This window comes from Tamandua tetradactyla, chromosome 5, assembly GCF_023851605.1.
Source record: "Tamandua tetradactyla isolate mTamTet1 chromosome 5, mTamTet1.pri, whole genome shotgun sequence".
Lineage (NCBI taxonomy): Eukaryota > Metazoa > Chordata > Mammalia > Pilosa > Myrmecophagidae > Tamandua > Tamandua tetradactyla.
Window position 1 is genome coordinate 187639772 of NC_135331.1, and position 18479 is coordinate 187658250.

The window sequence follows — 18479 nt, forward strand, 5'->3', positions numbered from 1 at the left end:
TGTATAATCAGAGACATTGATTACATTTACAATATTGGGCTACCATCAACAGCATCCATTCCCAAAACGTTTTTATCACCCCAAACAGAATCTCTGAACCCATTAAGCAGTAACTCCCCTTTCTCTCCATCCCCAGATCCCTGGCAACCTCTAATTTCCTTTCTTTCTTCATTAATTTACTTATTCTAGATATTTCAGGTAAGTGAAATATACACTATTTGTCCTTTTATGATGGACTTATTTCACTTAGCGTAATGTTTGCAAGGTTCATCGTGTTGTAGCATGTATCAGACCTTCATCCCTTTTTATGGCTGAATAATATTCCATTATGTCTATACCACATTCTATTTATCCATTCATCTGTTGGACCTGGTTGTTTCCACCTTTTGGCTATTGCATTTAATCCTGCTATGAACATTGGTTTACAAGTCTCTGTTTGTGTCTCTGCTTTCAGTTCTTATGGTTATATGTCTAGAAGTAGAATTTCTTGGTCATATGGTAGTTCTATGTTTAACTTTTTGAAGAATCGCCAAACCATTTTCCACAGCAGCTGCACTGTTTTACATTCCCACTAGCAAAGCACAAGGATCCCAATCCCTCCACATCCTCGCCACCACTTGTTATTTTCCATGATTGCTGTGTTTTTAAGTTGCCCCAATGGTTCTTTAGCAGTACAAAGTTGGAGAACATCTGCACCAACATATGTCCCCTCAAGTGAGGGGCTCTGTGTTCAGTCACAGCTTGACGTTTCTCAGAGAATTTTCTGTTTAAATATATTTCTCCTAGTGCCTTTATGGTTCATAACACTAACCCTGTGTAGTGTCCATGTTTCAGAGCTGATTTGAAGCTTGATTATTTAATGCCTATGAAACCTGTTGCGATCCTCTGGTAAATCCCAGGGTCAAAGGAGCATCCAGATATTTGAGATTTTGCTGTCACTGATGCTGTAAAAGATTTTAACGTGACATTCATGTAACTCCCTGCAAATGATGGTCCCACTCTCAGATCAGTCTGAGATTTTTTTTTAAGAAAAAAAAATCACAAATAAACCAATAACATGGAAATAGAACAATAATCTATACCCACCTGTCCTCTGAACCAAATAGAATGGTGAGAGGCAACAGAATGTCCATATATATTCTTCTATTTCTCTTTCAAACTTCAACTGAGATGAGTGACTTGTTGGTAATCAGAATCTTCTCTGTGTTTGTGATGTCTTATCTGTCATTACCATAGGTTCCTAAGCATGAACTCAAGTTCTGAATAATGAATCAAACTGATGAAATGTTATCTTTAGAGATATAAGTTGCAAACATTTACCTTACCATATGGGTGAAAAAAACAAACTTTCTTTGGTCTATTTTAACAATATTGCAACTCTGAATTTTCTTAAAAAGAGAAATCTGAACAAAAATATACCAGTTCCATTGGGTGTCATTTGAGTGAGTTGACTTATTTATTTCATTAGAGGTGCTGCTAAATTATAATCTCTATCATCCAGTCTACCTTGGCATAATTACTTGTGCATGTGTCTATTTTCTTGCTAAATTTTTAGCCTCTAGAGACTACAGACTGAGTCTTACTTATGTTTGAAAGCCCCACATTCCCCAATGATGCCTTGCAAAACCTCAATAAATGTTTATAAAATGAAAAAAATTAATGATCTTCTCACTCTTTCCAAATACTGGAAATACGTTGTTCATCCAGTCACTCTTTAGGGTATTGCTAACCAAACTTCAGGCCACCATAAAATAAGTCAAAGCTTAAACCTTAAGAAGCTACTTGACTGATATGTCAGGGACCAATTAATCTCTACGAATTTAGCCAATTTCTCTGCTCAGTCAGAAGGGACTGTGGATTAGGTGAAACTAGTAAATAGCTTCACAAAGAAAATAAAGTTGATCTTTTTCCTGTCTCAGCTCTTGAAATTAATGATCTAAAGACCTCAGAATAATTTGTTATCCATCAGCCCTTTTTATAAATAGCCTTGCTCACTAATGTAGAGAAAAGGACAGAAATACTGAAAGGAATTATACCTACTAAATTATGGGAAAAGGCAAAGAAAAAGAAATGACCTAAATTGAATAATAGGAGATTACTGTGCTTGTGAAAAAATGATGGACTATTTGCAATTTCCTATGGTTCAACTTTATAGCTATTTGCAATTTCTCAAGCATATTATATTTGAGATCCCCATAGTGCCTAGTAGTGCCTTTCAATAAAAGTGTTTCTTTCAAGTAAAAGACTTTAACCCACATGACAATTTCCATCAACTCCAATAGCTGAGTCCAGGCGGTTCATGAGTTTTGTAAACCAAAGTTCCAAGGATACTTATGGGTAGATGCTCTGGGGATTTAATTTAATTTTTTATGTATTTTACATTTGAGCTCTGTTTTTATTTATTTTCTAATAAAAAGGCTAAAAAGTGATACAACCAGAAGGAAATTGGAATATTTAACTATATTTTCTAATGTGTTTGCTAAAAAACATGAATTAGAATTCCTTAGGGTGCTTGCAAAAATGAAAATTCATGGGATTGACTTACTGAATCAGAAACTTAGGGTGAAGCTCCTGAAGTCAACATTTTAAATAAGAATCCAGGATGAATCTTATACCAATTCTGTTGAAAAACACCAAATTCTAGTTTACTACATTCTTTCCATGGACGAAATAACTCTTGTAGAATTGGTTTTTAAATCAGACATTTTGAACCCTTTTCCCACTTTTTCTTCCACCAATGAACTAAGCAGAAAAAGGCATTGATTTTTCTTATTGCCTTTTCATCCCATTATATTTGGCACAATCTAAAGAAACTACGAGGACTCCTGGAAGGTCAAGCTCATGCAGTGCTTTTCCTATTGAAGGGTACACACATTTCTCATTTTTCCTTCATGTTAACATCCTGGTAGATTTGCAGAATGCTGTATGTTTATTTGCAGAATCCATTTTCATATCATGGTGTTTGCACCTAAAACTTACCAGCCTTAGTTCCCCCCTACCCCCAACATAGATAACCTTGTTAAGCAACTTCTAGAGAAATAAACAAAGCAGCATTTAACCCAAAAGGTTTTAATGATGAGTTCTAGTTTTCAGAGAATTAATATTTATATTATTTGAATTATTAAAAAATGGCTGGACATATTTTTCAGAGAGTTGACATGATTTTATAACCTAATATGATAAACACAGCATAAAATATTAGAACAATAGGGCCAATTATACTTAGGAGCACAGCTGCAAAACTGCAAGACATGTTAGCAATCTTAGTTCTGGAACATTAAAGGATAATGCAGCAAAATTGGATAGGGAGGGGGATATTCCTCTCTGATTGGTGAAGCTCTGTTCCCAGGAGAGTGAGATGAAGTCCAGTTGCTTTCTCCTTCTGCTGTCCTCTCTTTCCCCATCCTGTGCTTGTCTATAGATGTGGATGTAGTCACAGGAGTGGGTGACAGAGGAGGGTAACTAAAATCCCAGGTTTTCGATGGAAGGTATGTGAAGGGGAGCCCTAGAAAACAGATTTGTTTCTGGGAGACCATGGAGAGGAAAATGCTCTGGAAAATGACCCTGTGAGTTGATTGTTACCTCGTGGCAGCACCCTTGAGCTGCACACATGTGAGTCTGATCCTAATCACTATCCCAAATACTGTGACAATTGAACCAAGCAGTAGATCACCACTCAGGGCTCAGACTGATCACTGAGTGGTACACACGTGGGGGAACTGCAGTCTGGAAAACGGTACTCACCTTGGAACCACAGCCCAGGGAAGTGGGTTAGAACTTGAAGCCTGAATCCAGCCAGATCAATTGCCTGCAAAAACAAAAGCATCAATATTCTCAACAGGATTTAAACAGGATCTACTTTTTCGTAATATAATATTCAAAATGTCTGGGATGTGATCCAAAATTACTCAGCATATGAAGAATTAAGATTTTAACTCACATGGAAAAGAAAATCAACAGAAGCTAACAATGAGATGACACAGATGTCGGAAATATCTGACAAAGACTTTAAACATCTACTATAGAACAAACACTTTTGTGATGAATGGAAAATAGAAAGTCCTAGCAGAGAAAGAGAAGAAATACAGATGAACCAAATGGAAATTTGGAAATGACAGATGAATTAGTGAACTTTAAGATAAATAGAACTTATGTAATCAGAACAACAAAAAGGAAAAAAATATTATATTTTAAATTAAAAGAGCCTTAGGGACCTGTGGGACAATGATAAAATTTATAATATTTGTGTCATTGGTGACCTAGAAAAAGAGAAAGAGTAGTCCTGAAAAAAAAAGGTTTGAAGAAAGATGGATAGAAAAAGTGCTAAGTTTGGTGAAAGGTATAAGTCTACAGATTTAAGAAGTTCAGTGAAAAATCTAAAGATAAATATAAAGAAATACATGTCCAAACACATAATCAAACTTATAAAGCTAAAGACAAAGAGAAAATTTTAAAGCAACCAGGGAAAAATGATGTATGACTTAAAGAAGAACAATGATTTGAATATTTGTGGATTTCTCGTTAGAAACCAGTGAAATCCAGAAGGAACTGGGGCAGTTTTAAAGTGCTAGAAGAAAACTATCTACTCAGAATTCTATATTCAGCAAAAATTTCCTTCAGAAATGAAGGTAAAATAAGGACATTCTCAGACAAAGGAAAACTAAGAGAAAAGCAGCCAACAGATTTACTTGAAAAGAATTTATGAAAGCACGTACTAAGTTTACTTTCCAGAAACCTATAAACTCCAGAGGGTTCCTAGGCTAGATAAGTCCTGAAACTGAGAGGGGCCAGCCTCTCCAGAACATCAACTTATTCCAACCCCCTATCCTATATTGTTGACACCCCTTTTCAACATGAAACAGAATGGGTATGGCCCAGATACCTCTAACGAGTGGGAGAAGGATCGAAGGAGAAGGAAGAGTTATAACAGAGAAGTTAGGACTTAACAAATAAGTATGACTACTCAATAATTATATTCATATTTCTTTTTAGTCTCCAATGTCTTGGAGCAGGTAGAAGGAAAAATCTGAAGTTTGGTATGTAAACCATACCAAACTTTGAAATCTGTTCTATAATCATTTGCTGGAAGGTACTTGGAAATTTATTGCTTTTCTGTACATATGCTATATTTCACAGTTAAAAAAAGTGAGGATAAGGGATCTCCTCTATTGTTCCCCCTCTTTGAAGGGAAACATTTATTGATTCATATCTATTCTCTTATTAACTTATTCATTTAAGTATACTATGGAAAGCCCTTCATAGTAATTTGAGCCTATGATTTCTTTAAATTGTAATTGCAAATTGTAATAATATTTCCTATTACTATAGTACTTTATGTTTTAAAAAGAATTTTTACATGTATAAATTTCTCTAATAAATTTTGGACTAGGATTCAATTTACTGAGATTTGATTTAGGCAAAGTTATCATACAAATTAATCTGCTTTCCTGTAACAATGTTTATTCCTCCAAATAAACCAACGAAACAGATTTATGAAAGCAAATTCTTCAGACAGAGGGAACCATTAGAAACAAAGGAAGAGCCACAGAATTATAAATATCTAGGTAGATAACATTGACTATTCTTTTCCTCTTTAATTCTTTAACATATATTTGATAGTTGACAGCAAAAATTATAAGATTATCTGAGGAGAGTTTCAATATATAGATATAATAAGATAATATCGATATATAGATATAAGACCACATTATAAAGTGTGAATGTTAAAGGGACTATACAATGGTAAGTTTTCCATATTCAAATCAAAGTAGTAAAATGCTAATTATAAGTAAATATGAAAAGTGAAATATGTATAATGTGATCCCTATGGCAACTAGTAAAATAACTCTCCAAAGAGATACAGTCAAAATCAAAATATAACTTAAAATTAAGTACAAAAGTATGTTCAAATAACAACCTGAAAAAAAGACTGGAAAGGTAAAAGAGAAGATCAAAACACAGAAAACAAATAATGAAATGGTAGATCTAAATCCACATATATATCAATAATTACATTAAATGTAATTGATGATCTAAACACACCAATTAAACGGCAGTGATTGTCAGTGTAGAGACGGCACAATGATTCTAAATGATACACACCTAAAAACAGAAAAATTTTACAGAACTGAAAGGAGAAATAGACAAATCCATAATTAGTTTGGGATTTCAATATTCTTCTCTCAGTAATTAATAGAAATAAAAAAGTAACAAGGAAATAGAAGAGCTAAATAATACCCCTACCAACTGGATCTAATTGATATTTAATGACACTCTGCCTAACAACAGCAGAATACATGTTCCTTCAAGTGCAAATGGAACATTCACAAATATATACCATATTCTTGGTTATAAAACAGCAAATTTAAAAGAATTGAAAGCGTACAAATTAAGTTCTCAGATCATAAAGGATTTAACCTAGAAATTAATAGTGAAACACTATAGGAAAATATACAAACACTTGGAAACTAAACAACACACTTCAAAATAACCTATGGAACAAAGAGGAAGTGTTAATTTACATTAAAAATATTTTTAATGGAATGAAAATGGAAATGCAATATATGAAAATTTGGGGGATGCCTCTAGGTAGTGTTTAGAGGGAAATTTATAGCAATAGATGCTTTTGTTAAAAAAAGACTATGGTCTCAAATCATTAATACATGTTTCCATGTTAAGAAACTAGAAGAAAAAGAGCAAAATAAGCCCCAAGCAAGCAGAAGAAAAAGAACATAAATCAAAGAAATTTTTTAAAAAATCAGAAGAAATAGAGATAACCAGTGAAACAAAGAACTTTTTTTTTTTTAAAAAAAAGAGGTTAATAAAATTGATGAATTCTGACAAGACTAAAGAATAAAAGAGGGAATGTGTGAATTACAGAGAATTAAAGAAGGAGAACATAAATTACCAATATGCAGAAGAAAGAAAGGATATCACTATAAACCCACAGGCATTAAAAGAATAATAATGGAATACCATTAATAAATCCTACACACATGAATTTGACAACTTATGTAAAATGAACCAATTCCTCTAGAAGCACGAACTATTAAACAACACCCAAGATAAAGTAGATCATCTAAATAGCCCTATAACTACTTAAGAAATTGAATTTGTAGTAAAAAAGCCTCCTTCCAGAAAGGAAATCTCCAGTGTCAGATGGTTTCATTGGCTAATTTGAACAAACAAATAAAAAATAACAGAATTCTATGCAATCTATTTCAGAAAAATAGGGGACAATTGAGCACTATCCAACCCATTTTATGAGACTAGCATAACACTGGAAACAAAACAAAGCCAAACCATTACAGAAAAAGAAAATGATAGGGTAATATCCCTCATGAACATGGATGCAAAAATCCTTAACAAAATAGTAACAAATTGACTGTAACAATAAAATTAAAAGAATAATACACTGTGATCAAGTATTTATTCTGGAAATGAAGGCTGGTCCAATATTTGAAATATTTGAAAATCAGCATTTGAAAATCAATCAGTATAAACCACTTTATTAGCATTGAATTATCATTTGTCATTTAATTATCATTGAATTTCCTAGATGTGTTGTTGTTATTTTCGAATAAATTTGGGAAGTTTGCAATTATCATTTCTTCAAATATTTTTTCTTCTTCTTGTACTCCCATTATATACATGTTGGCACACTTAAGGTGGCCCACATTTCTCTGAGAACCTATCCATTTTTCCTCATTCATTTTTCTCTCTGTTCTCTGGCTTACATAATCTCTATCAATCTATCTTCAAATTTTCTAAATCTTTCTTTTGTAAGTTCAAATGTACTTCTGTGCCCTCTTAGTGATTTTTTTAATTTTGTGGTTTATAATTTTCAAATCCAGAATTTTTGTTTGGTTCTTTTTATATTTCTATTTCCTTATCTATATTCTCTATTTGATGTGACATTGGTAGTAACCTTCCTTAACTTCATTCACTCTGCTTTTCTTTAGTTCTCTGGACATATTTATAGAGGCCACTTTGAAATCTTTTTTGTTAAATTAGACATCTGGCCACTCTTATAGGGAGTTTCTCCTGTCTACTTTTTTCCTGCTGTGTGGATCATACTTTCTTGTTTCTCCCTATGCCTTATGATTTTTTTTGTTGGAAACCAGACATTTTAGTCACTATATTATAGCAACTCTGGGTGTGTCCTCCCCAGTTCTGGGTTCACTTTTGTTAGATTGTTTATTTGTTTAAAGGCTGGAGTGTTTTGTGAAGTCTGTCCCCCCAGCTCTCATGGTGTTAAGGCTCTGACATTGCTCCCCAGGGAAAGCCAGCTTGGGTATGCCCATGGTCACCCTGGGAGGACAGTGGTACTGGAAGGCTCACCTATACTCTTTCCCTGACTGTACCCAGTCGTTAAAGTCCACTAACTGTTGGCCAATTGTTCTACTGTTTTCAAGAACACTCTGGGGTATAATTTCCTCTGCAATTATTCCAATGAAATTGTGGCTTCTTCAAAAGGTTTATTTCTGAGCTCAGTGTTTCATGTTTGCTTTGACCCCAGGAAGGCCCTTCCCAGCTGTCTTATTCCCTGTCCTGCAAAATAGGTGGCCTACAGTCTGACTGTATCTTCATTAGATCCATGAGTCTCTTCCCAATTGCCTTTCAGCACAGCTTCCACTGTTCTCAGGTTTGAGATTCTCCATACTCTGTTGTAAGTGAAGTTAGCTCCTTTGGAAAGAGATTAGGGGCTGGTTTTGGGGCAGCTTGCCCCCTCTTCCCAAGGCAAAATGTCTGATCCTGGGCTCTGGAGCTGGGACCTGGGGGAGGGAAGAGTGGCAAGCTTCTCTCTAAGTGACACCTTTGCTCTAGTAATTCAGTGCTGGATGGGGTGTAGTTAGTAATCTGATGTCTTCTTGGCTTGCTTCTCCCAGCATGGAACAACCACCTCATGAGGCAGGGGAAGAGCTATTGAATCCCCAGTATTCTTAGTGCACCATGCATAGGGTAGAGCCACCATGCGTGGGGTAGAGCCACCATGCGTGGAGTAGAGCCACCATGCGTGGGGTAGAGCCACCATGCGTGGAGTAGAGCCACCATGCGTAGGGTAGAGGCACCATGTGTAGGGTAGAGCCACCATGCGTAGGGTAGAGGCACCATGTGTAGGGTAGAGCCACCATGCATAGGGTAGAGCCACCATGCGTGGGGTAGAGCCACCATGCGTAGGGTAGAGCCACCATGCGTAGGGTAGAGGCACCATGCATAGGGTAGAGCCACCATGCGTAGGGTAGAGCCACCATGCATAGGGTAGAGCCACCATGCATAGGGTAGAGCCACCATGCGTGGGGTAGAGCCACCATGCGTGGAGTAGAGCCACCATGTGTAGGGTAGAGGCACCATGCGTAGGGTAGAGCCACCATGCGTAGGGTAGAGGCACCATGCGTAGGGTAGAGCCACCATGCATAGGGTAGAGCCACCATGCATAGGGTAGAGCCACCATGCGTAGGGTAGAGGCACCATGCATAGGGTAGAGCCACCATGCATAGGGTAGAGCCACCATGCGTGGGGTAGAGCCACCATGCGTGGAGTAGAGCCACCATGCGTAGGGTAGAGGCACCATGCGTAGGGTAGAGCCACCATGCGTAGGGTAGAGGCACCATGCGTAGGGTAGAGCCACCATGCGTAGGGTAGAGCCACCATGCATAGGGTAGAGCCACCATGCGTAGGGTAGAGCCACCATGCGTAGGGTAGAGCCACCATGCATAGGGTAGAGCCACCATGCGTAGGGTAGAGCCACCATGTGTGGCATAGAGCAGGGGTTAAGGAGAAGGGAGACCCTAACTCCTGACTGCGTTCTTCCAGGATTCAGCCTCAGCCACAGGCAGTTCTGGCAGGCTGAGAAATGCCAAGATCTTGCGCTTCTCTGGGAAAAAACCTCTGACTGGGAGCTCGGTGGGAGATGGCCCTGGGTTCTTGGCTGCACTAGCCTGGAATGGAGCAGGAAGGGAAGGGGGGAGTAGTCTTGATTAAAATACCAGGGAGTCTCAACTTTCTTACTGGAGATTCCTAGATTTTCTTGATTATACATTTCTTCCTTTGCTGTTTGTTCTTAGGACCATTTCCAGAAGCACTATGTTTTTGTTGTTTTTTTTAAAGTAACTTTTCCCTGTTTTAGTAGGAAGCAGGTCAGTGTAGCTCCTCATACTGTCATGCCTGAAGTCAACCTCTATCTTTTGTGACTTTTAAAAGAAATCTTTGCCTATTATAGGATCACAAGGACCTATTTCTGTGCTCTTCCATAAAAGCTAATAGGCTTTACTTTTCACATATAGATTCAAATTGATTTTTATGCATATTATGAGGTAGATTTGTTTACAATTTTTAAGATTGGCCGGTAATTTTCTTTTCGTAATTCTATTTAACTCATTTTGATGTCATTATTTTGGCTTTTTCTAGTATGAGTTGAAGGCTTTTTTTTCCCACTTATTTGAATGAGTTTGCTTAAGATTAAAGTGGTCTGTTCTTCAAAAGTTCTATTCATGACAACAATCTGACGCTAATATATTCTATCTGGGAATACATGAACCATTACTTTAACTTGTTTTTTAGATTTATAAGATTCTTCAGGCTTTTTATTTCTTCTTGATGTATTTTTTTTCCATAATATTGTCCAAGGCAATACACACATTAGCATTATTTTTTTAAAAGTTTTATTCCCCTGTCTCCATTCTCTTCTAATGCTGTTTATTTGTGCCTTCTTTTCTTTCTTTCTTTAAATCTTCCTCAGTTTTTCAAAAGGTGTATTTCTTTCACCAATCCATTCAAAGAAGCAATGTTTGGTTTCCTGAGGTTCTTTTGGATGTTTCTTTTAAGTTTTATTAACTTCTGTCCTTATAATTTCTTAGAATTAATTTTATTAATCTTTTACTACCTCACTGTATTGGATACATAACTCATTCATTTTCAGGTTGCATCTTTCCTAGTATAAATTGTATTTTAAGTACTACTTTTGCTGCATACTATACAATTTGATATGTAATTTTTTGCTATATACTGTTAAGTTTTTTTAATATCAATTTTGTTTTCCTTTCAAATCCATTGCTATTTAGAAGGATCTTTAAAATTACTATATATATTATGTATTTTATTTAATCAAGCTTGATATTGTGTTTCCATTTTCTATATGTTTACTAATTTTTAAAATCCATTTGATTTGTTAATGAGAAATGTGTTTTGAAGCTTCATACTATAGTAGTGTTCTTAAATATCACCTTGATTTCTGGCAAGATTTTTTACTTATAGAATCAAGCTATTTTAACTGGTGCACATTAGTTTGTTACATTCTCTGGGTGAGCAGAACCTTTAGTGATTATATAGTAACCCTTTTCTGTCCTAATAATTAGTTTTCTTAGTGACTATTTGGATAAAAAATATTGCCATTCCACTTCTTTTGTTGATATTTTTCTGTTATATGTTTTTCTGTTTGCTTTTACAAATTCATTTTCTTATCTTTAATGCCTGTGTCATATAAATAGCATGCAGGTGGTTTTTCACCTGATGTGACAATCAGTCTCCTATCCAAATTTAGTTCTTTTATATTTTGTGGCTTGTTGTGGTTTGCTAAAGCTGATGAAATGCTATATACCAGAAATGTATTTAAAATGCTTTTAGCAATGGGGATTTATTAGCTTACAAATGTACAGTTCTAAGGCAGTGAAAATGCCACAATTAAGGCAGCACTGGGACAGAGAAGGGATCTTCTCTGAAGACTGGTCCCCTACCAGTAGGCTGTCTGTCAGATAGCAAGGCACATGGCCATGTCTGTTGGTCCTTCTCTCTTGAGTTTTACTGCTTTCAGCTCCTGGCTTCAGTGGCTTTCTCTCTCAGCTTCTGTGGGTGTGTCCTTGTCTCTCAGCTTCTCTGGGACTTTTCTCTGTGATCTCTGAGATCAATTTTATCTCTATGTATTTTATCTTCTTATGAAGGACTCCAGTAAGAGGACTTAAGACCCACCTTGAATGAGGTGATTCACATCTCAAATGAAATAACCTAATCAAAAGGTCCCACCTACAATTAGGTCTACACTCACAGGAATGGATTAAATTTAAGAGCATAATTTTCTGGGGGTATAGAATAGCTTCAAGTTACCACATGGCTATTTACACATTTGAATGTTTCTAAAGTGTTATTTTTATTTCCATTCAGGTCTCTGTCTCTATGGTATAGTGTTGTTGTTGCTTATACTTTGCTTTTATTTTGAATATATTGAATTTTATTCTTCTTATTTTCTCTATTTACTTTTCCTCTTTACTGGCTAGGAATTTACACAGTCTATTTCAGTTCTTCTAGTGGATACCTTTAAAAATTTGCTGTGCATATTGAAGGCTCTGGCCTCACTCAGGAGTCCCAGGTTCAAAGCTAAGGGTCCTAATTGTTCTGCTGTTATATGCAAGTGCATGATGGTTTCTGCTCACTCCATCCAGTGCTGGCCCAGTTCACAGTATCTTCCTGGGCTAGTGATGGCTCTAGATTTGCATAGGCAAATAACTCTGCGGGAATGTCTTATGTTGGTGAATATGGAATCTTACCAATTCCCCTTGAATATTTGATAGCTTTCAGAAGGATATTTACTGTGAAGAAAAGCAAAAAGTCACACATTCTTATCTCAGCAAAATAGGCATGCAGCATTGCATTCTGTAATGCTTCAATCCACTTTAAACATTCAGGTGGAAAGGCAGGTTAGACCTGATTAGCTACTAAACCTCTTGGGAAGAATTATTTTTTTTTTTTTATGCACCTTGCTAAAGATCCAGCATAATAATTTTCCACATGGAAACCTTGTGGGTTTAAAAGCTGAGAAATTCTGCAGAGGAATTTAACCAATTACTGTAACCCAGTTCTCATATTCATGATTGAGGGAATAGGGGATTGTGGCTCAGGAGAAAATGATTACAATATTTTAATAACAAATAGTCCCCCAAAGAGTTGTTAGGGCAAGTAGAAAAGTTCTTATCTTTTTTCTCCTCTGAAAATTTCTCTACCCCCCTTTCATCTCTACCCCCTCATAAATTGTGGCCAAGATATTTTCTCACCCTCTGAAGCAAATGCTTTATAATTTAAATCATGTGCAGAAGTTATCCTAACCCTCAGCATTCCAGGCACCTGTTTCTTCTGATTCGCTTATTTTGCTCTCTAGTCACCTGTGATCTCTACCCTAGGGTGCCATGTGAAGTTTTCTAGATGTAAACATGGAATCCATGGAAGAATTTTTAGTCCTAGTGTGCCAGTTTGAATATGCGGTGGACCCCAGAAAACCCATGTCCTTTAATCTTCATTCATTATTGCTGGATGGGAGCATTTTCATTGTTTCCATGGAGATGTGACCCACCCAATCTAACTTTTGATTAGAATTTCCATGGAGATATGTCTCCACCCATTGGAGATGGAGTTGCTTACCGGAATCCTTTAAAAGAGGAAACATTTTGGAGAGCATCCTTTTTTGTAGAGCCATGAGAAAACTAGCAGACGCCGCCACGTTCTCCATGTGCCCATCTAGCTGAGAGAGAAACATTGAACTTCATCGGCCTTCTTGAACCAAGATATCTTTCCCTAAATACCTTTGATTGGACATTTCTATAGACTTGTTTTAATTGGGACATTTTCACAGCCTTAGAACTGTAAACTAGCAATTTATTAAATTCCCCTTTTTAAAAGTCATTCCATTTCTGGTATATTGCATTCTGGCAGCTAGCAAACTAGAACAGATTTTTGTTCTGCTGCTGCAGAGTGGGGTGGAGAGTGGGGTACTGCGGCAGTTTGCAAATACCAAACATGTTGGAATGGCTTTTTAAATGGATAAGGGGAAGAATCTGGAGGAGCTGTGAGAATCCTGATAGAGAAGGCCCAGAATGCTTTGAAGAGACTGTTCATTGAAATGTGGACTCTAAAGCTACCTGTGATGAAGCTCTACACAGAAATGAGGCATGTATTATTGCAGACTGGAAGGAAAGCGAGCCTTGTTTTAAAATGGCAGATAATCTGGCAAAATTGACTAGTGGCTTTGCCTGGAAGGCTGATTTTAAAAGCCATGAACTTGAATACTTAGCAGAAGAGATCTCCAAATTAAATGTGGAAATTGCAGCCTGGTTTCTCCTCACAGCTTATAATGAAATGTGACAGGAAAGACATAGCTGAGAACTGAACTCTTGGGTACTAAGAAACCAGAAATCGATGTTCTGGAAAATTCTGGGCTTCCAGAAAGGGAGACCCCAGAGAATAGTGCCTCACATGAAGATTTGACCAAATGTGTAACCAAGCAGCCATTTCAGAGAAAGCCAGGGTCGGACATGGAGTTATCCAGGAAGGATTTGTGGAAACTCCTTATATCTGATGGGCATGATCCAAGGCTACTGCATAGAAAGCCAATGAGAGTGCTGTGGGACCTGAATATACAGAGCCGCTGCCAGTCTGGACTCGGGGGTTCAGAGAAGGGGCACACTGGAGAAAAAAATAACTTCAGAGGCAAAACCATGGAGGCTGAGGTTTGAAGTCAAGAAGCCTTGGGCTAGGAGAGTGGACCCACCCAAGCCCGTGGAGAGGGTGGGTTTGCCCCAAAGGCAGAGGGTGGGCCTTCCACCTCATTGCAGTGGAAGATTCATGCCACCTCATGCCTTGGAGAGGGTGAAGCACATTCCTTGGGGTTTGGGAAGAGCCTGGCTGCCACCACATGGTGGGGTTGAGCATGTGTCCCGTAGATGGCAGGGAGCCTGGGTGCAGCCCCAATGCTTGGAGATGGTGGAGCCGAGAAAAAGGTGATCTCCCCAATGTCCCCCAAGGTTGTATTCAGAGAGGCAGGCCTTTGTGTAGGCCCTTGGAAAGGGTAGGACTGCTGCTTTCTAAGGCCCTGAAGATAAATAATTCTCAGACTTTGAAATCTAATGGACTTTGCCCTGTGGGTTTTCGAAACTGTATAGGTCCAGTGACCCCTGTATTCCTTCCTCCCTATGGAAATGGGTATATTTATCCTATTAATGTTCCTCTTTTTTTTTTATTAATTTAAAAAAATTAACTAACACAACATTTAGAAATCATTCCATTCTACACATGCAATCAATGATTCTTAATATCATCACATAGATGTATGATCATCATTTCTTAGTACTGAATGTTCCTCTTTTATATGTTGGCAGTAAATAACATGTTCTGAGTTTTACAGGTCCAGAGCCAGAGGAGAACTTTGCCTCAGGACAGACCATGCCTGTAACTGACTTGATGAGATTTTATACTGTTTCTAACTTTGTGTTTAAATGTATTATTACTGAAATGGTTTAAGGCTTTCTGATATTGTTATGGAATGAATGTATTTTGCATTTGGAAAGAGCATATCTTTTCAGGGTCCAAAGGGTGGAATGTGCCAGTTTGAATACGTGGTGGACCCCAGAAAAGCTATATCTTTTAATCTTCCTACTCAATACTGCTGGGTGGGAGCTTTTCTTGTTTCCATGGAGATGTGACCCACCCAATTGAGGGTGGTAACTTTTGATTAGATGATTTCCATGGAGGTATGTCTCTACCCATTGAAGGTGGAGGTGCTTACTGGAATCCTTTAAAAGAGGAAATATTTTGGAGACATTCCCTTTTGTAGAGCCATGAAAAAGCCAGCAGATGCCACCACATTCACCATGTGCCCTTCCAGCTGAGAAAGAAACACTGAACTTCATCAGCCTTCATGACCAAGGTATCTTTCCCTGGATGCCTTAGATTGGACATTTCTATAGACTTGTTTTAATTGGGACATTTTCTGAGCCTTAAAACTATAAAGTAGCAATTTATTCCCCTTTTTAAAAGCCATTCCATTTCTGGTATATTGCATTCTGGCAGCTAGCAAACTAGAACACCTAGCTAGTATAAATAAAGCATAGTATAAATAAAGCAGTTTGGAATAAAGCTGTGCCATTATCTAGTCCCATAAATTTTTATTTATTTATTTAAAAAATTTTTTTTAAATACCAAAAAACATGTAACAAATGCAAACATTCCTATTTTGGTCTTTCCGTTCTACATATATAATCAGTAATTCACAATATCATCACATAGTTGCATATTCATCATCACGATCATTTCTTGGAACATTTGTATCTATTCAGAAAAAGAAACAAAATGAAAACAGACAAAAAAACTCATACATACCATACCCCTTTCCCCTCCCTTTCATTGATGACTAGCATTTCAAAATAAATTTATTTTAACATTTATTCCCCCTATTATTTATTTTTATTCTATATGTTCTACCTGTCTGTTGACAAGGTAGATAAAAGGAGCATCAGACACAAGGTTTTCACAACCACACAGTCACATTGGGAAAGCTATATCATTATACAATCATCTTCAAGAAACATGGCTACTGGAACACAGCTTTACTCTTTCAGGAGTCCCATAGATTTTATTTTCTGATATACAAAAGCAACTTTTAGATGCCTGCCATTAAAGGATAAGTTGTGTTACAAAGTCTAAAATGCAGTAGCTTGGTTTTGCAGCTTACCAGCTATTTTTGGCAAGTCATTTAACCTATAACATATATATATGTTTCCATAGATGATTTCTATGGAATATATATGGGTTTCCATAGAAATCATCTAATCAAAAGTTACTACCCTCAGTTGGGTGGGTCACATCTCCATAGAAACAAGAAAAGCTCCCACCCAGCAGTATTGAGTGAAGATTAAAGACATAGCTTTTATATATATATATAATATACTTATTATATATATAATATACTTATACTTTTATATATATATATATAAATATACTTATATATATTTACATATTTATAATATATATTTATATTATATATATGTAAATATATATAAGTATATTTATATATATATATATCCCTTGGCATAAGGCCTTTGAAGGCACTGAATGTTGTTGTTATTGTTTATATGAGAATTCTTTGGTTTATACCATTCAATAGTTTTAACCTCTATGAACGTGGAATACCAGAGTTAAAAAATATCTTAGAGGGTGGGTGGTGGTAGCTCAGCAGGCAGAGTTCTCGCCTGCCATGCCAGAGTCCTGGGTTCAACTCCCAGGGCCTGCCCCCAAGGAAAAAAAAATTATATATATATATATATATATGGATATGGACATAGAGATTATCCATTCCAGTACTAACTTCCTAATTTTGCAGAAGAGGAAACCGAGGCACAGGCATGCTAAGAGCTATCTGAGATCCAACGTAGGAATTAACGGCACAGCTTGAAGTAGAATTCAAATGCCTGGCTTTAATGTCTACTGTATTGGTTTCTTAAATGATGCCAGAATGCAGTATACCAGAACTGTCATGGCTTTTAAAAAGGGGAATTTAATAAGTTACAGGTTTACACTTCTAAGCCTATAAAATTGTCCAAATTAAGGCATCCATTGAAAGATACCTTAATTCAAGAAAGGCTGACGGGTCAGAAGCACCTCTGTCAGCTGGACAGTCACGTGGCTGGCATCTGTTGGTCTCTTGCTCCTGGGCTCCGTTGCTTTCAGCCTCTGTTCCTGTGGGGGTTCCTCACTTTGCTTCTCCAGGGCTGGCTTTCAACACAGGGCTTCCCGTGGATCTCCAGGTTCTGGCTTGCTTAACATCTCATGGCGATGTCTGCTGGGCTCCAAGCATCTCCAAACATCAGCTCTGCTCTGAAGTTTCTGTCGGCTGTCATTTCTGGCTCTCTCCAAAATGTTTCCTCTTTTAAAGGATTCCAGTAAACTAATCAAGACACACCTGGAATGGGTGGAGTCACATCTCTATCTAATCAAAGGTCACACTCACAATTGGATGAGTCACACCTCCATGGAGATAATCTAATCCAAAATTTCTACCCTACAATATTGAATTAGGATTAAAAGAAGTGGCTGCTTCTACAAGATTGAACCAGGATTAAAACATGGTTTTTCTAGGGTACATAATATTTTCAAACCAGCACATCTACTTTCTTTGTTTTTCTACTTTATCGCTTAGTACAGCTTTCCATTTTCCCTTTAGAAGAAAACAACTCTGGTAGTTAACTTTTTCCTCCTTCAGTCTCCCCTTCTTCCTTAGTAGAATGGACTATTTGTTTGCCCAGCAGGAAGCCTTGGCAGGTCATTAGAGGACAGTTTGTGTTTGTCTTGTGGTCAGTTGCAGCTAAAAGGCAGCACTGTGTGATGTCATCCTGATATCACTGTTTTTCTTAAACTATTAATTTGGAAGAATTTAAACTGCCATGTAAAGTGATAGTCAGTATGTCCTTTAGTTTGTTTAAAGGTTTGTCTATTATTAGTGAAGATCCATTTTTTAAAAAAATCAGTTTGACTCAAAATCATGAGAAAAGCAGATTTTAAATCAAACCATTTAGTGGTGGCTCATCAGAACTCAACTTTTATTACTTTGTGTTTAACTTCATAAAGTCAGTCCTGCACTAAAAATACAGTGTGTGTCTTTTTATTAGAGAAATCATATTGTGTATTGCTTTGAGGATTGGAAAATGACTTTCTTTACA

At 36.9% G+C, this 18479-nt stretch overlaps 1 protein-coding gene and 1 long non-coding RNA gene across 17 annotated transcripts in view; one reads left to right on the forward strand and one right to left on the reverse strand.

The window, feature by feature from the left end:
- LOC143685172 (uncharacterized) overlaps positions 1-18479 on the reverse strand; it is a 189050-nt gene that overhangs the window by 89655 nt on the left and 80916 nt on the right. For 4 of the 15 annotated variants that reach the window (XR_013176435.1, XR_013176441.1, XM_077162830.1 and 1 more), the window contains exon 3: positions 3745-3808. Coding sequence is in view for 2 of the 15 variants with exons in the window: in XM_077162830.1 (XP_077018945.1) it covers positions 3745-3808 (64 nt within the window). In the remaining 13 variants the exon portion in view is untranslated. Of the gene's footprint in view, positions 1-811; positions 945-1086; positions 1277-2545; positions 2621-3146; positions 3506-3744; positions 3809-18479 lie in introns of those variants that run through there. The other 11 variants (XR_013176429.1, XR_013176431.1, XR_013176437.1 and 8 more) reach the window with 9 other exon arrangements.
- Positions 1-18479, forward strand: part of LOC143685175 (uncharacterized) — an 87862-nt gene that overhangs the window by 32373 nt on the left and 37010 nt on the right. The gene's annotated exons all lie outside the window — the stretch shown is intronic.